The 25,746-nt window shown below is 36.7% G+C and overlaps 1 protein-coding gene across 1 annotated transcript in view; it reads right to left on the bottom strand.

The window, feature by feature from the left end:
- The window catches only part of LOC150089365 (DIS3-like exonuclease 1), a 280,186-nt gene extending 259,037 nt beyond the window's left edge, over positions 1-21,149 (bottom strand). Inside the window, exons 1-2 of the mRNA XM_090389957.1 lie at positions 20,826-21,149; positions 12,186-12,322 (exon numbers count right to left, since the gene is read on the bottom strand). Of these exons, the coding sequence (XP_090246083.1) occupies positions 12,186-12,322; positions 20,826-20,976 (288 nt within the window). The 5' untranslated portion in view covers positions 20,977-21,149. The remainder of the gene's footprint in view (positions 1-12,185; positions 12,323-20,825) is intronic.
- Positions 21,150-25,746: the final 4,597 nt, after the last annotated feature.

Below are 25,746 nucleotides of genomic sequence, written 5' to 3'. Positions count from 1 at the left end.
TTCAACTAACGCTATCGTATCACAATGGCGGGAAATTTACGAACGGTAGCGGAGTTGAAACACGTGGAAACCCTTACCGATACTTTTATGCAATTACAAGGCCGAGTAAAGAATAAATACACCAAATTAATCAGAAAATCACAAAATAATGTTATACTACTAAATTTAAATCAAAAGTTTTAGAAAAACAATAATTTCAAAACAATAAATAAGAAAAATCCACTTAGCGGCTTTGAACACGACTGTCTCTAGTAGCCTCGTCAGCAGACTCTGCAGAATCTGCTGAATCTGAATCTGCCTCGTCAGCAGAATTATGTAATACCTTTAAAGCAAAAATTGCAGAATGCAGAGCTGGCCAGTCAAATAGAGCAGAAAAAAATAGCATGGGACAGTTAAAGAGCAATGAGTAGTACTGAAGCCTATGACAGCTACAAGTTGATTTGTAATAGAATCATAGGTAAGGTTAGAGAGGCCAAGGCTGCATATGAGAAAGCACTGGCTAAGAGAGCAAAGAATGGGCACAAGGAATTTTTCATGTATGTGAATACAAGGAAGAATAAAAACAAACCAGATTGGACCTTGTACACTGGATGTGGGGAAAGTCTCAGATAACGCAGTTGATGTTGTGGATGAATTGAATAGGTATCTGTCTTTACCGAAGAAAGGCCCTTCCTGCTGACAAGATTGTTATTTGGTTTTTAGACGCATTAGCAACTAAGGCCATATTGCTCTGGGGATATGCAGTGGTCATTCCCTGACCTTTTCGCATCCTCCATATTAGCTGCTGGTATGGAGGATGCGACCTTTTCGCATCCTCCATACCAGCAGCTACGCACTGCTCCTGCCCACCTGGCTACGGAGGCGCCCTGCTGAGAAGAGGCTGTGTAAGTGAGGTCGAATCATATGAAATTAGCGATTTCAAAATTACAGATGACTGTTTATTAGAAAAGCTTTTGAGCATAAAGGCAAGTAAGGCTCTTGGAGTTGATGGCATACACCCAGTAATTCTGAGAGAGGCTGGCAGGGAGTGTACTGAACCAACCATTTGAAGTTAATTATGAGGGCATCTTTGGACTCAGAGAGAGATTCCTTTGTACTGGAGAAGTGCCAATGTATCACCAATACACAAGAACAAAGTTGGTAACTACAGACCAGTTAGTCTGACTTCAGTGGTAGGGAAAAATCATAGAAACAATGATTAAGAGTGCAATCCAAGGCCATTTAGATATGGCATTCTGAATAACACACAACATGGTTTTGTTATGGGGAAAATCATGTTTAACTAACTTAGTAAGCTATTTGACAAAGTTACTAATGAGCTGGATGTAGGAAACAATTTCGACAAAGTTTATTTGGATTTTAGCAAGGCATTTGACTCTGTCCCTCACGAGAGATTAATGTATAAGCTGGAACATGTTGGGATTACTGGAAAAATTCTAAGATGGATTTCTGGGTGGCTGCAGAGCAGAAGGCAAAGGGTTGTGATTAATGGATATTCTTCAGTTTGGTGTAAATCAGAAGTGGGGTTCCCCAGGGGTTAGTTCTTGGACCACTGTTGTTTCTGATTTTCATAAAAGACATCTACAATGGGACAGAAACCTTGATGTCAAAATTTGCAGACAACAAAAAGATTGGTAGAGTAGTTAATGATTAGTACCGTGCATCAGTCCTTAGGATGACTTGAACAGGCTGCAAGAATGGTCAGAAAAGAGGCAGCTATGTTTTAATGCGGCTAAATGCAAGGTCTTACACTTAGGGAATATCAACCCCAAAATAAATTATATGCTTGGCAAGGTTGAATTAAAAACAACAGAGGAAAAAAGGGATCTGGGAGTTATAATACAGGCAGATATGAAGTTTTCTGTGCAGGCGGCCAGGAAAGCCAATGATATCCTATCAATCGATGACTTACTGAACATTATCCTGTAGAGATATGGAGATCATAGTCCCACTGTAAAAGGCAATTGTAAGACCACATATTGAGCTTCTTGAGAGGGCCCAAAGACAAGCAACTTGCATGGTGAGATTGGCAAAAGGTGACCGTATGTGGGCTACAGATCCTGGTAACCAAGCACCTCAGAGGTAACCTGACTGAGATTTATAAGGCTCTGAGAGGGGTTAGTACAATGAATGAAGGTGGAATTTTCACCGTAATTGAGAATTCCAGAACTCAAGGGCATAAATTCAAATTAAAGGGAAAGAGGTTTAGACTAGATTGCAGGAAGTTTTCTTTTAGCCAGCAAGTCGATTGTTGGAACAGGTTACCTTCACAGGTAGTTAATGCTGACAGCTTGAATAAATTCAATGGTAAACGGGATAGTTACCTTATATGAGAAGTGAAGCCAATAATTTGTATTTTTTCTTCTCTTTTTTTTTTTTTTTTGCAAGTGCAGCAAAAGCCTGTTGCTTCCTTGCAGTATATGGCCATTACTATTACTAAAACTTATGATTTCTTAACCATCGAAGAAATTTGGTTTACTCCTAACAATGAGATTTATGCTCCTTGAAATACCTTTCTGTTTCAATGTTGTCTCCTGCTGTCACAACACAAAGAAAGGTTTTTTTTGTGTCTTTTGCCTCTTTATTAAAAAGGCTATTCTCAGCCATTCCAACAATAGGCAGTAAACACTCTCATCTGACCACCAGTAGTAAAAGTTGATGAAAAGTCCAGATGATCATCACTTGTTACATTAAAAATTCCCCACCATTTCTTATTCGAACTTTACAATCTTTCTCTAAACAAAACTTTTGTCCCTGGACTTGTGAAATGCTACTATGTGTAACCTATCTGAAAAATGGTCTAACCTCACCAACTTGACTGACTTCCATCCCAACTCAATCAGTTCACTAATGCTTAAAATACTGGACAAAATTTGCCTGCAAAGTCATATCTATCAAGTCATATCTTTTCACCCAGGTTTCAAGAAATTCAATATGGTATCTCTCACCTTCCACTTGTTTAATCCATCTGGTTTCAACAGTATAAAAGGCATTGCAGAAAAGCAAAACCATTGTTTTTCTACTGTGCTTGACAATGTACAAGTTTCCTTTCTGTTAAACATACTTCTTCCTCTCTAACCCTCTGAAAAATTACTTACAGAGAAGTGATTGGTGTTTTTCACAAACTCATCCACTGTTGTGAAACCAGTCAGTCTGTGCTTCCACAAGGAGGTGGAGCACTGTCAGCCTTGTTGTTCTTTACTATACTGTATCCTTTCTTCTAGACAAAACTTAAATTTCTACTCATATACTGACGATGCCTTCTCTGTTATAGTCACTCCTTCTAAAGGACTGTCAACTTAATATACTGTCAACTTAATATACTCTAGCTAACAAAGAACTGTCAACTTAATATACTCTAGCTAACAAAAGTGCAGTTTCTAACATTATAGAATATAATTCTTATGCTGAGTTAGTGAGTCTAATAAGATGAAATAGGCGAATTTTGCTCTTGCACCTTCCACCCTGACCTCAAACCACAATATTATCAGTTTTTATTCAAGCTACCACTAGATATGAAAGACATAACTATTCATGATCCTGTAATGATTACTGAAAAGGGAATAACTATTTTACATCTACATTTATGCCTGAAGAAGTTTTCAGGGTTGGGAATACCAGTATAACAAGTTACAACTGAGAGCTAAATGATTTTTTGATAACCGAGAAGAAAGTCAAAGAGAAATTGGTGAAGCTAAAAGCAGAGTGCCTGAGACTGATGAAATCTATCCAGTTATATTAAAAGAAGCAGCAAAAGAGATAAGCAAGCCTTTGGAAATAATTATAAAAGCATTATTGGATTCAGCAAAAGCACTCAAAGAGTAAAGATGCAAAAAGTCGCTCTTCTATTCATGAATAGAGGTGGGGGGGAGAAACCAAAAGGTAAAGTGAGTAATCACAAAGCCATAAGCTTAACTTCTGTTTCAGAGAAAATAATGAAAAGAGTGGTTAAAGAAATATTGCAGGATCATATGAACAGGAATGAATTGTATGAAATCAGATCATGGATTTGTTAAGTAGAAACCTTGCCTGAACAATCTGATTAACTACTATGACACAGAAATTAAGAACTGGATGCAAAAAATGATTTTGATATCTCATACTTAGATTTCAATAAAGCTAAGTTAGGGATGATATTCCACATGTAACACTTCCATATACATTACAGCTACATGGCATTAGTGGTAAGTTACTGCTATGGATAAAGGGATGGTTGAGTGGCAGAAGACAGAGGGTGATTATAAATCAGTGCTACTTTTCTTGGAATAATGTTATTAGAGCAGACCCTCAGGGTTCAGTGCTGAATCCCTTATTCTTTTCAATATTTATTAACGATACTGATGAATGCATATCAAGCTTATTGTCCAAATCTGTTTGCAACTGATGTGAAGGTTGACAGAGTGGTTAATGACAGGAATCAGGGTGTACTACTGCAACAAGACCTTAAAAAAATTACACACGTGGGCTGAGCAGTGGAAACTGCTCAATGGAAACAGCTGCTGATTAGGCCATCTGGACCAGAAGCTTTCATGGGATCTGCTATGTGGAACTTTATTGATTTAAAATTGTCTCTTATAACTTTGGATTTAAAATTAGTAGAAATTAATTATTAGTAGAAAGAAATCAGGCACCAACTCAGCATTCTGATGGGCATTTATGAGAGCTTAAAGAGTATGGTGGATTCCCTCAAAGAAATTAAACTGGGAGCCCATCAAGCTCTCAGTTGCAAACTCGATGCCAGAGCTCACATTTGTGCATGAGGCAACACAGTGGCAATCCCCAAAGCAGAATACACTGGTTGCCAAGAGATAGTTATTGCCGGTGACTCTATTGTCAGGGAAATGGGATATATATTGTGCATGGAGGATAGGTAGAACAGGAGCAGGGTATGTCTGCCAAGGAAAAAATATATATAAAGTTGTAGAGCAGATAATATCTTTTTAAGGGAACAAAGGATGATACTACTGTACACATTGGCATTAATGATATTAAAAACAGGAGACCTGAGGAGCTACTTAACAAATACATGGCAATGTTAGAAAAAAAGTCACCCGCTAGAGTTGAATTTGAAAGCATCTGCAATTCTGTACAGACACAATAGAACAGAGTACATGATAAGAGCCCTATCAATCAATTCAGCACTGGAGAGAATGTGCAATGCTCATGAGGTAGAATTTTTTACAGCGTGGTGTGTGCTTGTTAACAGGAGAGACTGTTTTTACAGGGATGAGATACATTTACACAGAAGGGGTGCAAGAATATTTGCTGATGCTACTGATGCAAAGATAGGTGGGTCAGAAAATTAATAGCATGGAGGGAGATATACAGACTAATAGATTAACTAGTGGGTTAACAATTAATGGTTGAGTAACAGAATGAAATGTGATCCTTACACTGCTTATACTGAAACATGCAACTGCCTGGAAAGCAAGGTGTTGGTGATTTTCAGCCCTGCTGTGGATCATCATGGAATAAACATATACATGGGTTATGTTAGGGTAACTAAGAGTAAGAACATGGGCATCTATACTTGTGTGTGCACTAATGCTTGGAGTATTGTATATAAATTCAATGAATTAGAAGAACTGATTAAGTCATCAAATTCAGACATTGCAGGGAAACCAAACACACAAGGTGTCACCCAGACATAAGCAATGCTGAATTTGAATTTCAGGATACAATAAATACAGGAAGGACAAACAGGACAGGAGGGGTGGGGAGGGATGCTCTTAGTTAAAAAGCATATTAAATCTAACACAGTTCATCCAGTCAACATGGATGACTAGTGCAATGTTCAGTCAGTTTGATGCGACATAAGAACTGGGAAAACAAAAATGAAAGTAGGAGCGTGCTACAGGCCAAATGACTTCAATGAGTATACCAAACAGCTACACAGAGAAATAGAGTGGGCCAATAAATAAGAATGTCTTATAATGGGGGATTTTAATTTTCCAGATGCTGACTACAATTTGTGGGTTGGTCACTCACACATTAGCATGACTTTTGTAGATTTATAGAATGACCTTTTTTGTAAAATAATAAGAGGAGTTTACCTCAATATAGTACACAGAACACTTCAATGGTAAACGGGATAGTTACCTTATGTGAGAAGTGAAGCAAATAATTTGTATTTTATCTTCTCTTTTGAAGTGTTCTACGTACTATATTGAAGTAAACTCCTCTTATTATTTTTCAACGTAGAACGTATTGAGTATTACAGCTCTGATTCATACTATAGAATTACCTTTTTGTACAGCAGCATGTTAGAAGCACCAAGGGAAAGCAATACTCTTGATATGATTATCAGCAGCGATTCTTCAAGCATTCAGAATCTGCAGATAAAAGACCCACTGGGTGGCACTAATCACAGTGCAGTAAATAAACACAAAACTACTGTCAAAGAGAAAGGCTTCAGACAGTTTATAAATTCTATGCAGTGGGACAAACTGATGATAATACCAAGAGCAAATTCTAAATGGGAAGCATTCAGGGAAGTAACCATAGAAGCTACTAGCCTTTTCATACCAACTAAGAAATACTGTTCAATGCTTAGACCTAAATGGATGTCAGATGAATTGACAATACATGTGGTAGAGAAGAAAAATTCATGGGAAGCATATAAATAATCAAGTGATACAGAAGCCTATGGTATTTATAAATTAGTCCTGCAATCAAGTCACAAAAGAGGTTAGGCGAGCTAACACATTACTAGAAGCCTCTGGCATAGGATATGAGACTTCAAAGAATAGCAGTAACGACTTCTTTGCTTATAGTAACAGAAGAAAAGGATGAAATCACATTGGACCACTTGATATCAATGGGTTAACTGTTAAAGACCCTGCTCAGGTTGCTGACAAATTGAATAGATATTTTGCATTTACATTCGCAGGTGAGGACTATAATCAGAGAACAAGAAAATAAAAAAGATCTGGGGTAATTGTGCAGTCAGATATAAAATTCCCAGAACAGTGCAGACAGGTTGCCATGACAGCTCATGGGGTTCTGTAAACAATATACGAAACTATGCTAGCAGGTTAAGGAAGAAGAGATTGAGTCAAACTAGTCCACTTGATGACAGTGGTTTAACTGTTGATGACAAACCGAATAGGCATTTTTCGTCTACATTCACGCAGGAGGAGTTCTTTATTGAGGGGAATTCCAGGAGTTCATCAGAATCTAACAGGGAGTTAAATGATTTTGTGGTAACTGAGAGGGAAATGGAAGAGCAATAGTTGAAGCTTAATATTAAAAAGGTGCTTGATGGATGGGATCTATCCAATTATATTAAGGACATATAAATTAAATAAGTAAAGCAGGTGAGCAAACCCTTAACCATAATTATAAATCTTTGGATTCAGGAGAGGTACCTATGGACTGGAGATGTGAAAATATATCCCCAATTGGGGGGGGGGGGGATTAAAGCTCTTTATGGATTAATGTTATTAGTGGAGTTCCCCCCCCCCCACAGATTTCAGTACTGGATCTATTGTTGTTTTCAATATTTATTAATGATAGTGATGAAGGCATATCAGGTTTAATGTTTAAATTTACAGATGATACAAAGATTGACAGGGTAGTTAATGACAGCAATCAGGGTAACTTACTCCAACAAGATCTAAAAAAATTAGGCAGATAGGCTGAGAAATGGCAATTGAACTTTTACAGTAACAAATGAAAGGTACTACACGTGGGTAGCAGTATTCCCAGATTAACGTACCAACTGTGTGCCACTCAAGAAAGTGGAAAATGAAAAAGCCCTGGGGGTAATTATGCAGACAGATATGAAATTCTCTGAGCAGTGCAGACAAGCTGCCATGACAATTCATGAGATTTTGTCAAAAATATACAGAAACTTTGCTACCAGGGATAAGGAGGGGATTATCCCATTGTACAAGGCCATGGTTAGGCTGCATCTTGAGTACTGCATACAGGTCTGGAGGCCTCACTTTATGAAGGATGTAGACCTGCTGGAATGGGTGCACAGAAGGGCAGCCAGATTAGTTAAGGGCATGAAAGAGTGCTCATTACAAGGCTTCAGTTCTGGAAAATGCACCATATGGAGTGTAGACACCTGCTAGGAGATCTCACCGACGTGTTTAAGGCCTTGAGTGGATTGAGTAAGCTAAATGTTATTGCCAGTCTTCCTCTTTCTGAGACTACACACATATGGGGGCATAAATTCAAGATGAGGAAGGACGTGAAGCTTCCCTTTAGTCAATGGGAGGTTGATTGTTGGAACAATCTTCCATCTGCTGTTGTAGAAGTGGGTGGTTTGAATACATTCAAAGAAGAACTAGACAAATTCTTAGTGGGTGTGGATGGGTGAAGTGTGTAGTATTGTTTATTTATCTTTTTTTTTTTTTGGCTGATGCTTTATAAGCTTTCTTTCTTGCATCATTTGCCACTACTAATATTAATACTAAAGTATGACATGAGTAATTACAGACATGTTAGCTTATCTTCTGTTCAGGAAAAAATAATGGAATCTTTGGTTAGAGAAGTGATGCAGGATTATCTAGACAGGAATGCACTTATAGTGCAATCACAGCATGGATTTGTTATGGAGCGACCTTGTGTGACCAATCTGACTGGATATATAATTGGATAAAATTATTTTGATATCATATACTTGGATTTCAGGAAAGCATTTGATACTCTTGAACATAAAAGAATACTATACAAACTGGAGCAATGTGCCATTAAGGGAAAGTTACTCCTCTAGATAAAGAGACAGTTGAGTGGGAGAAGACAGAGTGGTTGTTATGGACATTGCTCTTCATGGACTAATATTAGTGGAGTCCCCCAGGGTTCAGTGCTAGGCCCATTGTGGCTTTCTATATTTATTAGTGGTATTTATGAAAGTATATCAGATTTAATGTCTAAATTTACAGATGATACAAAGGTTGGCAGGGCAGTTAATGACAGTAATCACGGTAACCTACTTCAACAAGATCTAAAAAAATTAGGCAGATGGGCTGAGAAATGACAGTTGAAGTTTAACACTGACAAGTACAAAGTACTGCATATGAGTAGCAGTAATTCCAGATTCATCTCCAGTGACAATACAGTCAAGGAAATTAGGATTGTCTTGACAAGTCTGGATGAAGTCTTAACACAATGACATTCTTTGCTGCTTTTTCTCATCTGTGAGGCTGTGCAGCAGAAATTTTTGCAGACCTTACTTTTCTCTAACTCTTTAAGCAGAATTTGTCTCCTTATTCATATCCAACTCATCCACCATCATTCTGAAGGTCAAATGACAATCTCTTACCACAATTCTTTTGCAACTGTTTTCATTTCCTGATGTTGATGGACACCCACTTCTTGGGTAATCACAAACATCTTCACATCCATCTTTGAACCACTCACACCATTTAAACACACTACACAAATGAATGTTTCATCATCAAAAACAGTTTTTAAACTTTCACACGTTTCTGTTGAGATTTTCCCAATTTAAAGCAAAATTTGATATTCATTCGTTGCTGCACTTAAAAATCGTGACACAATGTTAATGCTACTAATGAAACTGTTTGTTAATTGGATTAACCCCAGGGACTGACACCTGGTGAATAAGGGCTTGGCACACCCAGGGTCTTGAGCTGGATATCATCATCATTCTTTTTCTTGGTGATTCCCTTCTACTTCTCTCTCCTTCTCGGGGTAATTCAGAAAATGTTTTTTTGGCTGGTGCAGCACAAGCCTCATGCTTCCTTGCACCATATGGCTAATAATAATAATGTCAGCCTACTGTACAATCTCTATACTACCACCTGTTGGAGGAAGTTTGAAATACAACATACCACTTCCATTTATTTTCAAACTCATCAAGCATGACTGCACTGTGTACGATTGGAACTTTATTGTCACACCTCATATATTTTGATAATCGGGTATTATTCCTGTTTTTTAATATACTGGTTAATTATGGTGCTTTTATTGAATATTAGGGACTCTTGGAATGAAACTGGAGACTGTAGATATAGGGATAAAAAAAAGATTGATTATTCAACTGCTGCATACAAGCAATTTTTTCTAAGAGAAACACTCGATTTTCTTAAATTAAAAAGTTCAGAAACCAGGCATGTGCACTGATATATTTAAGATTTTAACAGTTTTTATTGTATAAGTAGGGCATAGCTAAGGTTTGTATATAGCACAGAGCAAACCAAGTTTGTTACTAAGTGTATCAATAAAATGCAAAACTACTAAATTTACAAAGTTTTTTTTAATAACTATTGCCATTATGAACACAATATTTCGTATGTAGAGTGCTTTGATGTTAATGAAAATATTTAAAAATTAACAAAACGTATTCACAGACAACTTAGGTTTGGGATTAAAAACTTACCCATTGTATCCACTTGCTATAGAGGTAAATAGAATGTAAGTGATAAATGTCAATCAATTTCTTTATGGATTACCTATAAAACTGAAATGAATTCATATTTTAACACTACAAATCGAATTTCGAGAATAATTTTAGAAGGCACTGATGAAAGACACACATGCCTGCTGAGACTACCCAATATTTCTCTGCAGCTGGCCCATTCAAAGAGTTAAAAATTCAAAAATAAAACAAAAAGCTGCTTTAACCTTATGCAATATGACAATAGGACTGCAGAAGATACTTTAACACAAAAAAAAAAAAAAATCTGACAGATCCGAGGCAGATTACTTATTAGGTACACGATCACAGGAAACTCTGCTCCCACAAAATAATATAGAATGCAAGAACTAGGTTTGAGCCCGTGCTTGTTGTCACAGCTTGTTGTTGTATCCAACTTAAGGACAAATACCATTATCTCAGTTCCACTCAAGTTGTTAACTCTTAAAATAATATAGTATCACCTAAACAGGCAAATCTGATATGCATTTAAAAATCTGAAACACTGCAAGGACAGTTATTCCGGAACTCACTGGCTTTTTAAAGTTATGAAGAGAAGAGATATTTTATATTGAATCTAGCTGAAGAACCCAGAAAAGAATATATAGATTCACAGAAAGCAGCAGCTAAAACCAGTAACAATAGCAGGCCATAGCAAACCTCTCAAAATGCATCAATGCCAAATTAGATGATACAAGACAAAACTATAGAAATGTGCACTGTATGTAAAAAGTATGTATGTGTACAGGAACAGTTGAAAAACTGTCATTTGTTTAAACTGTGCAAATTAATTTTTAAACTTCAGTTTATTTCCTACACAAAAAAGTTTTATCTTCAAATTTTTGCTATCAGAAATGTTACTTTTATGTATATTACCATAAGCACAACACTATGTACTGTTGCCAGTAACTTTATATCAGTGCTTACAATAAAATGTTGAAAACAACTTAAATGTCTGTTTTATGCACACCGGTTTCAGGTATTTTTGCTCTAGTGTTAATTCAAGATTAGGATTTTGCATATAAGTCAACCTTAAAATTTTAAATTATTTTTTAGTGCTTCAAACGTCAATATATGGTACTGTGAAAAAATTAAAATAAACAGACCTATAAATTTATAAATCTAGATATTTTAGCAAGACCAGCTTAGCTAAAACATTTAAACTTAAATAATTTTCAGATTGCATAAAAAAATATACCTAAAAATTAAAATAATCCAATAAACATATTCTGCAAAAACAACTATGAAACCTGGACATCCCCTTGAACCAGCATGGCTAGGAAATTTGGAACTGGGAAAAATAGTCCTTATATAATGGACTTATATAAATTAACTTATATAATATAGTAAATATAATATAGTATAATATAATATAATAAATATTTATATTATGCCATGGCCTGCTATTGTTACTGGTTTGAGCTGCTGCTTTCTGTGAATCTATATATTCTTTTCTGGGTTCTTCAGCTAGATTCAATATAAAATCTCTTCTCTTCATAACTTTAAAAAGCCAGTGAGTTCCAGAAAATATAATAAATAAATATAATATAATAAAATAATATAATATAATATAATAAAAAGTAATATATAATATAGTAAATACTATTCAATGTTGACCTGCATAATTTAAGATTACTATATAAAAGAAAACTGCAATGTCAAATATATAACAATATTGATATTTAAAAAATGAATTCATTTTATTACTCTCTTCAGTACTGTTAATTGTTTATGTTCATGAAATAATATAATAGTAATATGAAAACCTTTTAAAAGCTTCCTAAAATTTTTCACTTACTTTAGTAACAATACTCTGTAAGAAAACAATGCCACTTATTTCAGGTATTTCCAAAATTTCTAGATAGTGCTGCATTATATCAAAACAGGGTATAACATAATGAGTTGATCCTTCAGGTAACAGAAAATGTCTTGAACCTAAAATTAAATACCATGCATTATCTACAAAGATGGCAAATAGCAGACTAATTAAATTAATTCACCTCTATTCAAACTTTAAAATCACATGGTCCTGAAGTAAAAACTGAAATGTAGTACTTGCTAAATTATGTGTGAACAAATAAAAAAATTTATTTTGTTTCTTTCATAATGAGTATTCACATCCTCTTCCTGAATCTGCTAGATGAAAACAATAAAAATTTGTCGGCCTGTACTCATAACGGGAATATTCCAGAAGTATAATTATTGTGTCGCGAGATTCTGGATTGGCCGGTGCTCTAAAAGTTTTGTTTCTCCTCCTCAGTATGTTTATGCGCATAACACTACTATTTGGAAGAACACCTTGCACTGCAACAGGAACATCTTCAATGGCTTTTTCCCTTATTTGTGCTGAGTTTTCCATGGCTGTGTCTGCAAGATGTTATATATATATATATATATATATATATATATATATACTCCAAAAAGTAAATACAGCCGTGTGGCTGTATTTACTTTTTGGAGTATAACATTTGCTGCATTTCCTAAGCTACTACATATATGGTCATTTTGTAGAGAATGAAAAGAATCATCCTCTGCAATTGTAATAACAAGAAAATATTGATTATTCATGAAATAAATTTAACAGAAATGTTTTTATTATAATTTTTGTCGCTGAATTGACCACTGCCGGATTGGCATCACAGATGTAGCATACCATAGGCAATACACCCCATACACAGCTTTTATCATCTTGTGGATTTCGTTTGCTTCTTTGCATAACAAATGAAGAAATTTTATAAAGGATCAGACCAACCTTCTCCAGTACACCACATCTCACTATATTCATGGCTTTAGTTCAGTAACTGATGGATCTAAAAAAAACAAATATACATTAACTTATGAAACTTAGTAGTATATATATATACGTAACGCCAAATACCTAACTCAAATATTTCTAGGTGAGAATAGTTATTGACTACCCTAAATATTATTTATTTAATTTAGATATAAATTTCTTGTCTAAATAAAATACCAGAGTAGTGATAATTTGGTATTGAACAAAAACTCTACTGAATTATATATTTAGACTTCTCTGTAATAAGTCTAAATATATATAAGGCAAATAATAAAAAGTAAATGGGAAAATGTTTGAATGGAATTGCAGGAAAAGTAGAACAGTCCTAGATCAGATTAATGCCATCAAATTATTGATTAAACATTACATCAGTCTGAAAAATAATTACAACAGTATGTAAGATACATATTTAAGATAAAGAATTTGGACAGTGTTTAAAGTACAATAATGTACAATAAAAACTATCCCATAGATCCCTAAGGCCAAATTAATAGAATAAGAGTGTATTAAACATAATAAAAGCATTCAGAGTTAGCCTTTAGGCCAATAAGGAAGATTTTAGAATCAGATTTCAGTATTCAGTATAAAAGTATATACCAGTGAGCCATGAGGTCAAGAGACTTAGATAACTTGAGTCGGTTTAATGTGTTATACCCTATAAATAAACAAATAATTAATAATAAAATAAAATAAATACAAGTGAAATAAAATAAAATGATGAGGCAAATTACTGAAATTAGGATACATTAAATGGTATATTTATGAGGTCTAGCACTATTCAATACATTCAATCAATAATTGGCAAAGGCTATCTGTTTCTGTTTGTTATCTGCTAGTTTAGCTATGTCGAAATGATCTAAAATTATCCAAATTTTAGATCAAAATTCTTTATCTTAAATACATATCTTACATACTGCTGTAATTATATATATATAAAGTTTCATTCTTATTAATTTCATTTTCAAAAATGTACAGAAGCACTGATGCAGTTCAAAAAAGTTTGTAATTTACCTTCGAGTTCATTACTCATTGATTACATTGGGCTGCATAGATTTTGATATTTACAAAATTCATGGTGTTTCTGGATTTACTGTTAGAGTTAATTCTAAAAACCCAAACTATTTTTACCTATCATGTATTTTTTTTTTTTACAAGCAGTAAGAACTGTTTTCTTAGATGCACATTCAATGTTACCATTACCATTAGTAGGACACATATGATACAAGAAAGTAAGCTTATATAGCATGTATACAAAATATGTGTACTACTCCTTTGTGGGTGCCTCCGTAGCCAGGTGGGAAGGAGCAGCAGTGCATAGCACATGCTTCTTGATTAGACCGGGGTTCGAGCCAGTCACCACCAAATATGGAGGATGCGGAAAGGTCAGGGAATGACCACCGCATATTCCAGGAGCAATATGGCCGTAGTTGCTAATGCTCCTAAAAACCAAATAACAAACAAACTACTCCTTTGTGGCTAACAGGTACAGATGCTCCCAGATATGTTTAAACATGCTAAGACCTGCATGCCGGGTAGCTACGTAAACCTGTTATTTGGTTTTTTTTTAGGAGCATTAGCAACTAAGGCCATATTGCTCCGGGGATATGTGGTGGTCATTCCCTGACCTTTCCGCATCCTCCGTATTTGGTGGTCACGGGCTCAAACCCCGGTCTAATCAAGAAGCATGTGCTACGCACTGCTGCTCTTGCCCACCTTGCTACGGAGGCACCACGTAAACCTGCAAAGTGTTTCTTCTGCACATTCAGTTGTTTTCTGATGCTGTCATGCTAACTGGTATCTGCTTCTAACATGAGTTTCATATTGTGTCTTTAATAGTGCCAGCTATTGGCACTATTATGTAAACAATCCAAATATACTTTGTTACATTTGCAGTAACCAGGTTGTGGTGAAACAAAAGAAGGATATAACATCATTTGTTAAGGATATAACAACACGTTATGGGAACCCAAAATAAATGTTGGGTTCCCATAACGTGTGCTATATATGTGCGGAGCGTTTGAGACTGTGGAAATATGCTAAAAAGAAAGCCAAAACATTTTCCATTAACATAGTGTGAAGGAAACATCAATATGACATTAATGGATCCATTATTTGTTCTATAATTGTAGTAGGTTATAACAAGAACAGGAAGAGTATTATTATAACTCAAGAATATTACTTCCACTGTAAGACCAGTATACCACCTCCACCAGTTGTTCTTCAGCATATACTAGGTGTGGCAATAAAGTTCACGGGCTGGTGCAATAAAGAAAACACAAAGTGAAGGATCTAGAAAAAATGGTTTTTTTTTTGGTTTTTTTTTTATTAAAAAGTAATCGCCACTTGACTGAATGCACTTATTACACCATTCTAATAGTAATAGTAGCAATAGCAAACAATGCAAGAAAGCAAGCTTATATAGCATTGGCCAAAAAAAAAACACAGTTCACCCATTTACACCCTCCAAAAATTTGTCTAGATCTCCCTTGAATTCATTCAACCCATCCACTTCCACAACAACAAATGGAAAAATCAACCACCCACTGGCTGAAGACAAACTTCTGCACATCTATCTTGCAACCATCCTTCCTCAACTTAAATTTATTTTTCCCTCATGAGTGCAGTCTCAGCAAGTGAAAGAATGCCATTAACATTTTCAATGCAATCCATTCAAAGGCTTTAAACCTCAATCAGATCTCCCCGCAGGTGCCTGGTCTCGAGACGCTGCAATTTGCAGAACTGAAGCCTTTCTAAGTAAAAGCGCCCTTTTATTCCCTTCACCAATGTGGTTGCCATTCCAGTAGATCTACATCCTTCCTAAAGTGACACTTACAGACCTGTATAAAGTACTCAACATGCAGCCTAACCATGGCCTTATACAAAGGGATAATCACCTCCTTATCCCTGCTATAAAAGTTTCTGTATATCAGAAACAAAACCCCATGAGTTTTCCTAGCAGTCTATCTGGACTGCACAGAGAACTTCATGACTGCACAATTATCCCAGGTCTACTACGATGAGAACAGCACCTCACAGTTGGTATGTTAATCTGGTATCACTGCTAACCATGTTCAATACCTTGCATTTGTCAATGTTAAACTTCAATTGCCATATCTCAACCCATCGACCCAATTTTCCTAGATCTTATTGCAATAGCTCACCCTGATGACTGTTGTTAATTGTTAACCACCCTGCCAACCTTTATCATCTGCAAATTTAGACATTAAGCCTGATATACTTCATCAATATCGTTGGTAAATATTGAAAATGACGATGGGATCAGCAAAGGTGTCCAAAGCAATGATGCTCAGTTTGGCAGTTAGTTACATTTTTCTTTCTGTCCTCGACATCGTAAATCTCTCTCCTTTGGGGGCAGTTTTTACCTTGGGAAAGAGGAAGAGGTCCAATGGCACTAGATTGGGAGAGTACAGTGAATGATTGATCTGTACAATGCTGTGTTTCATCAGAAATGTCTCCACAACAAGTGTGGAATGGGCAGGGGCATTGTTGTGTAACAAGAACCAGCTGCCTTTCCCTCGAAATTATGGTCTCACCTGGGAAATTAACTTCAATAGTCTTTGAAACCCCAGCACATAGACTACAGCATTGACTTGCTCCCCTTCAGGTAAAAATTCCTTATGAACTACACCCTGTTTGTTTAAATATCAGCATCATCCTGTCCTGTACGTCTGTAAACAAAACCTTTTGGGCCTTGGTGATGATTTTGAAGCATGCTCTGATGTTTAACCTCTGCATCGTAATGAAACACCCAACACTAATTTCCACTAATGACAATACAGTCTACAAAATTAGGATTGTCTTCACAAGCCTGGATGAATTCTATGCATGATGACACTCTTTGTTGCTTCTGCTCATCCACAAGGCTGAGCAGCACAAATTTTGAACAGACCTTCCTTTTCCCTAAATCTTCATGCAAAATTCATATTCAATCATCAGCTGTCATTCTGAGTCAAACCACAATCTCTTCGCACAATTTCCCAGACTTTTGCAACTCTTATCATTTCAAGAAGTTGACAGACACCAACTTCTTGGGTCATCACGAACATCTTCGTGTCTACCTTTGAACTGCTTACACCATTCAAACGCACTGGTATGACTTACCGTTTCGTCACTATAAAGTTTTTAAAATTTTATACATTTCTGTTGTAGATTTTCCCAGTTTAAACAAAATCTGATATTCATTTGTTGCTCCACTGCAAAATCGTGACACAATGTTAATACCACTAATGAAACTGGTTGTTACTTGCAACCCGTCAGCCTAATGGACAATCTCTGTGCCACCATCTTTTGGAGAAAGTCTGATGTACAACATACCACTTCAGTTTGTTTTCAAACTACTCATCAAACATGACCACAACATCACCAAACTGGGAACTTTATTGCCATACTTTGCGCAGTTGGATTCTGAATCTAACGAATGCCAACAGTCGAGACTCTCTCTCTCTCTCTACTGTTGCCATTCGTGGCGAGCAGACATGCCTCATTAAGCTCTTCATAATGATAGCAAAGAAGTATACATAAAAGGGGATTTAGAGCAGGATTAGTGGAGTAGAGCAGAATTTCGGAGGTTATTTAGTATATTGAAAAGTTTATTTTGATAAGTTTTTTTCCTCTAATAGTTTGATTTTTTTATATTATAAATGTAATTTTTTGACAGTTTCTTTTATTAATATTTAGTAAATTTTATAATGGTTGTTACAAGATCTGCATTGAACACTTCATCAGAGGGTACCATGACTGACACAGAAATAGCTGATGGCAATTTCCAGGTGAGTGAACCATTGTAAGAAGTGTACCAATCTTATGTTAAAATTTGGTGCATTTCTAGAACAATTTGTGTCACTGAAAAAAATGGGTGCTTGCCCTCAAAAATAATATAACTGGGAGCTTATCAGGGACTCAAAACTCTAGTAATCTACCAAGTGATGCACTCCCGATTCAGACCACAGAACAGAATAACCAAGTGCAAACTACTTTGGTTCAAAAGGACTTAATTCTATTAGGAGACTCCAATGTCAGGGAAACAGGATATATTTTTGTAATATGGATATGTGGACATACCAAAGTATGTCTGCCGGGAGCAACTATTAATGATGTCACCAACAGACTATCAGATTATAAGGGGGGGGGGGGGGGGGGGTAAAGAGAATTTTATTATTCATGTGGGGACTAATCACATTATGCATACATGATCTGACAATTTGTTAGACAAATATAGGACCATGCTGAAGAAATGCCACAAATTAGTTCACAATGTCTACGTCTGCAATTCTGCCCAGGCACGATAGGAGGGATTATATGCTGAAAGCCTTGTGGATTAACTCAAGACTTAAAGAACTCTGCAAGGCTTTTGGGGGAAATTTCTAACAGCTTAGGCCGCACTTGTAGGTAGAAGGAATCTGTTTTGTAGAAATGGGATACATTAAAACAAAGGTGGTGCAAGAGTTTTTGCCAGTTTTATTGAGGATACCTTAAAGGTTCAGGGAAACTGCTAGTTTGGGGGCATAAGGGAAATATAGATATGCATTTATCTGATAATATTGTTCAAAATAATGCTTGCACATACCTCAAGAGTTCTTGTTTGTTACCGAAACAGAACATATTAGCAATATGTTCTGAGGGCAGAAACATTTCAAATGAGTGGGTAGCTAATGCCTGGGAAGCGAGCTTAAATAATTTTAAGGGTAGTTAACTATACAAGAACACTGTCTTAATTGTTTATACAGTAATGTCAGAAATGTCATCAATAAAATGAGTGAATTCGAACTGCCGGTTAGGACAAGAAATGCTGATATAATAGGGCTTACGGAAATGCAAAGGCACACGAAGTTAAGAGGATGATGAGTTTCAGTACACATATAATGTATTTAAGAAGGATAGGGAAGACAGATGGGGTGGTGGGGTCATGCTTCTTATCAAAAACAGCCTGAGTGCAAAAAAAGCTTTCCCAGATTCAGACGTTTCGCATGCTAGTATAGAATCTGCATGGTGTGAGATAGATGGAAGAAAAGGTATAATGAAAGCGGGAGTAATTTACAGGACAGGTGAGTGTGAAAATTATGATGAGGGCCATTACATGCAAATGGAATGGGCAAGTAAGCATCAATGTCTTATTATGGGTGATTTTAATTTGCCTATAATGCGCCTGGAGCAAATGGGAAGGAAACTCGTACATGGGGGCCAAAATTTTTAAATCAACTAGATGATTGCTATTTGTATCAACATGTCAGGGAAAGTACTAGTGAAAAGAATATTCTAGACCTCATCATCGCCCACGAACCAGATGACATAATAGGGCTGATAGGGCAGGTCCTAACATTGAAAAGGAGAAATAAAAGTATTTTAATTTTTCCAGAATTTCATTATATCCCCCTCTCTAAATAACATAATACTATATACCAGTGATGTTTTTATAACTCAGCTAAACAGCAACCACCATAAACAACCTATAAAAACTTGATACACAAGACATGTTTAGAGAACTGGGTGGGGTCTAATAAAAGACCAAACATCTTAAGCAGGCTCTGTATATGAGTACATCCTCAAAGTACCGGAGAAGGCCATCATCTGGAATTCGCTACTATAATATACATATCTAAATCTTTTCAATAATGTGCAACTAATTATTGAAAACTACAACTTAAGAAGGATGTAGAGCTGTTGGAACAAATACAGAGAAGGGCAAAAAGATTAGTGAATGGAATAAAGGGTTGCTCTTACGAAGAAAGGCTTAAGTTTTGCAAATTAACAGTGTCTGGATACTAGGCACCTGCGAGGTGATCTGATTAAGGTGTATAAAGCCTTGAATGGTTTGAGCATGCTCAATGCTGATGGGATTCTTCCTCTTCCTGAGAATAATTACCTGAGAGGGCATAAATTCAAATTGAGGAAAGAAAGTTGTAGGATAGATGTGCGGAAGTTTGCGTTTAGCCAGCAGATAGTTGGTTGGTGGAACAGACTTCCATCTTTTGTTGTGGAAGTTGATAGCCTAAATAAATTTAAGGCTGAGCTGGACAGGTATTTGGAATTAACGGAGGGGTGAAATGGGAGCATTTTTTTGGGTTTTTTTTTGGCTGATGCTGCATAAGCTTGCTTTCTTGCATCATATGCTTCTACTAATGCTAATTCAAGAAAGCATCGATTATTGAAATGATAGTAATTATTTCAAAAAATATATCTCTGATGTGGACGTATACCTCCTCATAATACTTCTGTGTCTGGTTGGTATGGGCTTAGCACACCCAGAGTCCTTTGCTGGATATTATCATTCTTCTCTTTCTTGGTGATTCTTTTCTACTTCTCTCTCTCTCTCTGTCTGTTTAACTCAGAATTTTTTTTTTTTTTTTGGCCGGTTTAACATAAGCCTCAGGCTTCCTTGCAACATATGGCTAATAATAATCATAATGGGTCCGAATCTGGGCATCTGATCTCGCCACCTCATTTGCACAAAAATTCGATAGTCTGAATCGCTGGATACAGGCGCGGTCCTAGGTAGGAACAAAAACTATACACCTCCCCCCCCCCCCCATCATCAAAGCAATGATTTTTTTTTTTTTTTTTTTTTACTGTTACACGACGATTAAATTCACAAATAAAATATATTAGGGTCTGTCATTTACATACCGGCTTTCTGGGCATGTAAACACTCACTACAGAACGGACTGTGACATCTGATATCATTTCGAAGGTACTGTTCTCTAACCAGAACGATAGGCTTTCCTCGACATTTTGCATTCACCCGTCTTTCAATTTTCACTAACTTTACTTCCGGCATTTAGAGATGTTTATATAAGTTGCAACACGTTTCAGATAAAATCAATTAATATCACAATAACAAAAGGATAATTTGGCATATTGTAGTATTCTCATATTGTACACATGCTTCGCTCTCTTAACTACGTTCACAAAGTACTAACATCTGTGACTACGCACTAAGACAGAGTAGTAACTTCTCTGTGACACTAAACATAATCTTACGACTGAACTTCGAATTCATTTCAGCAATGATGCAAGCGTAAAATTACGTTTCTATACCCTCTTGTTTGCTAATATATTTTCGAAAGTACAGGTAGTTCCCGCTTTACGAGTTTTTTTTTTTTTTTTCAAGTATCAACAAAATCGAAAATAAGAACATTAATTGAAAAAATTTAAAGTTAAACATTCATAAATATTGCATTTCAAACCACGAGCGTAGCTAGCCAATACAATCACAGAGTAGTAACATACATATATATGTATGTTACCAAAGTACTACATATGGGAAACAGCAACCCCAGAGCAACGTATCACTCTGTGGTACTACACTGACAGTGGTAGAGAATGAAAAGGACCTGGGGGTAATTGTGCAGGCAGATATGAAGTTCTCTGAGCAGTGCAGACGGGCTGCAAGAGTAGTTCATGGTGTCTTGTCAATGATATACAGGAATTTTTCTAGCAGGGATAAGGAGGTGATTATTCCCTTGTATAAGGCACTGGTCAGGCCACACCTTGAGTACTATATACAGGTCTGGAGGCTTCATTTCAAGAAGGATGTAGAGCTGCTGGAACGAATACAGAGAAGGGCAACAAGATTAGTGAATGGAACAAAGGGGTGCTCTTACGAAGAAAGAGCTTAAGTTTTGCAAATTACAGTGTCTGGAGACCAGGCACCGGCGAGGTGATCTGATAGAGGTATATAAAGCCTCGAATGGTTTGAGCATGCTCAATGTCGATGGGATGCTTCCTATTGCTCAGAATAATCACCTGAGAGAGCATAAATTCAGATTGAGGAAAGACAGATGTAGAATATATGTGCGGAAATTTGCCTTTAGCCAGCAGGTAGTTGGTTGGTGGAACAGACTTCCATCCCTTGTTGTGGAAGTTGATAGCCTAAATAAATTTAAGGCTGAGCTGGACAGGTATTTGGAATGAAAGAAGGGGTGAAATGGGAGCATTTTTTGGAGTTTATTTTGGCTGATGATGCTGCATAAGCTTGCTTTCTTGTATTATATGCCTCTACTAATGCTAATGCTAATACAGTGTACCCCGCTTTACGATATTAATCCGTTCCAGACACACCATCGTAATGTGGACCCAATAGCACATTGTTTTTTGTAATTCGTTCCACAACCTCGGAAGTTGAAATTTTCGCTATATAACTCTAAAAGTTATATAGCGAAATTTTTATAGTGTAAATTGTATTACTTACCAGTTCAAATCATTGAAATGCGCTATACTTTCATCGTTATCATATGTTCATACGATATGTTATAATATGTTATAATATAAGAACCAATTTTTAACGCCTTGGTGATATTTTTCTAAAGCACATTTCTGGAGGTTACGACCATAAAACAATAAAAACAAATTGCTCTTTTCGGTTTATTGGGCTTTTCTGTTACTACAAGCAATTATAAACGGGTAGTAAACTGGATGGGAATATACCAATAGCTGGAATTGTGTGGTTTTTTACGTTATTATGGTGAAATGTGTTTCCCCTTTACTGAAATCTTTAATCGTATAAAAAACATAAATAAAATTTCAGAATCTTCTCTTCGTCCCTTTTTTTTTTTTTTTTTTAAAGCTTCGTAAACTTGTTACTCCGGGCAAATCGTGTTAGTTCCAATTTATGCGATCCGTTAAAAAAAATGCTTCCGCACACGCTATTGAAATAAAAGAGAAGATTATCTTGAAAACAAACGCCTCTTGAAGCATTTCTGAAGAAGACGACACCTTGTGCAACTAACCAACCAGTGCCGAGCCAATAATGAGTGATCAATTAGTGCGCATTTAGTAGATGATGATGATGAAGAATAAACATTCTTTAACATCTGTAAGTCATAAATATTTTCTCTATTATTATAATTTGCTTGACTTTACAGACTACGTTTTCAGTTCTTTGGATAAATCAATCATTGTTTAAACATAAACTAATTAGCTAACTAATTTCATTGTTGATAACGTAACCCCTGATTTTAACATTATGTCTATGGGAAATATTTACCGCTTTAAGAGCACGCGCTAGGAACGAATTAACTTGTAAAGTCGGGAACTACAGGTATAATCAATTAAAATCGCCTTCGAAACGACTAAAAAAAAGTAGTCTGGTGAATGTTACAGCAGTCGAATTATCAAAAATCAAAAGCCCAAAATAATTCAATTTATAATTTAATGAAGATTTATTTATTATTTCTTTTTTGTAGAATCACACACTACAGTCAATCGCACTGCTAACATCGAGATAGCTCTAAAACCATACAGAATGTGCAGTTACCAATGTGAAAACACAGAAACAATTCTTGATACTGCGAAACTTTCCACGGAGAGCTATTATAATACAGTACATACAATATATCGGGGATTCTCGTTATCAAAGGATAATCGGCTCAGAAAATTCCCTTAAAAGGGGGGCCAAATTTCCGTAATGTACGTTATGTAGTTATTAGCATTCGCATTAGTAGAGAGGCATACGATGCAAGAAAGCAAGTTTAGGCAGCATCAGCCAAAAAAAAAAAAAAAAAAAAAAAAAAACATTTCACCAGTCGATTCATTCCAAATGCCTGTCCAGCTCAGCCTTAAATGTATTTAGGCTATCAACTTCCACAACAAAAGATGAAAATCTGTTCCACCAATCAACCACCCGCTGGCTAAAAGAAAACTACCACACATACATTCTACAACTGTCTTTACTCAATTTGAAACTGTGCCCCCTCAGATTCTTAATCTCAGCAGGTGGATTGCATTCAGCTTGCTCAACCCATGCACGGCCTTATACACCTCAATCAGATCACCTCAAAGGTGCCTACTCTCCAGGCACTGCAATTTGCAGAACTTAAGCCTTTCTTGCTAAGGACACCCAATTGTTCCATTCACCAATCTTGTTGCCCTTCTATGTACTCGTTCTAGCAACACTACATCCTTCTTAAAATGAAGCCTTCACACCTGTACATAGTACTCTAAGTGCGGTCTTACCATTGCCTTATACAACGGGATATCCACCTCACTTTACCTGATAGCAAAATTCATACATATCATTGACAAGGCTCCATGACCTGCCCTGGGAGCTCGTCTGCACTGCTCAGCAAACTTCATATTTGAAAAAGACCCCAAGGTCTTTTTCACTTTCTACTTCCCTGAGTGTAGTACCACACAGTTGATACGTTCTCTTGTGTTATCGTTACCCATGGGCAGTATTTTACATTTGTCAATGTTAAATTTCAGTTGCCGCTTCTCAGCTCATTTGCCCAAATTTTCTAGACCCAGTTGGAGTAGTCTACTGTCTTTACTGTCGTTAATAACACTGCCAACCTCTGTATCATCTGAAAACTTGGACATTAATCCTGATATACCTTTCAATACCATTGATAAATACACTAATCAACAATAGGCGCAGCACCGAACCCTGGGGAACTCCACTAATAACATTTGTCCACTAAGAGCAGTGTCCATTGATTACCACGCACTGTAGTCTACTATGCTGAACTACAAGATATGAGGAAGAGAGTCCACCAAGCTCGTAAAACTTTTCAGAGAGCCCGTGCTCACCTCCCATCCTTGGAGGTCGAAGCCGCAAAAGACAGTTACCGATTCTTAAGGAACAGTTACACTACCATGATTAGACGCTGCAAAAAAGCCTCATGGCAGAATCTGGTCTCGATCACAGGAAATGATAACCCCTGGGGAGTTGTCTATAGTATCGTTGTGACCAAACTCCCTAGAGGTGAAGTCTTCAGTACAACTGTAAAGCCTGATGGTTCTTCCACCTTCACGTGGGAGGACTCTGTCCATAACATGCTAAATGCCCTCTTTCCAACAGATGATGCACAGCTAACTGAAGAGCAACTACAGATTGTTACCGCTAGCGATTCTTATACAACAGAAAATACTGAAGAACCATTTACAAATGACGATCTAAAAGCTGCACTGGACAAAACTAAAGAAAATAAAACTCCTGGCAATGACCTCCTGGAGGTGGATGTTATCAAGAAATTTGCAACCTACTTCCCTAACACCATGCTCGCCACTTTCAACAGATGCCTAATGGAAGTCCACTTTCCTGCTATCTGGAAGGAGGCATGCCTTAAACTCATCTTGAAGAACCCAGACAAACCACCTGAAGAGCCAAAATCTTACAGGCCAATTGCTCTCTTGCCAGTCCTAGGCAAACTTCTGGAAAGGCTTCTCCTCAGCAGGTTGTCAAAATGCTACTCTAAAGAAAACCTCATTTCTCCACTTCAGTACGGTTTCAAAGCTGGTTGCAGCACTGAAGATGCTCTTCTTAAATTAATATCTATTGTTTCAAGCACTCAAGGCAAGTATGTGCTAGCCATCACAGTTGACTTTTCTGGAGCGTTTGATCGGCTGTGGTGGCCAAGTATTCTCAGAAGACTCCGACAAGCCAAAGCACCACTCAACCTTTATAGCTGTGTCAAGGAGTACCTGAGACACCGCACTGTCCATGTTAGTACCAGGTACAAGTCTGTCACTAGCCAGGTCTCCCGAGGTTGTCCCCAGGGCTCGGTCCTGGGGCCTTTCTTTTGGTCCATCGTCCTGGACGAGTTCCTTG

This window comes from Mastigoproctus giganteus, chromosome 2 (genome assembly GCF_048544385.1).
Source record: "Mastigoproctus giganteus isolate SK-2022 chromosome 2, ASM4854438v1, whole genome shotgun sequence".
In the NCBI taxonomy this organism is placed as follows: Eukaryota; Metazoa; Arthropoda; class Arachnida; order Uropygi; family Thelyphonidae; genus Mastigoproctus; species Mastigoproctus giganteus.
The sequence above is the reverse complement of the archived record's forward strand: the minus strand, read 5'-3'. Positions and strand labels throughout refer to the sequence as shown.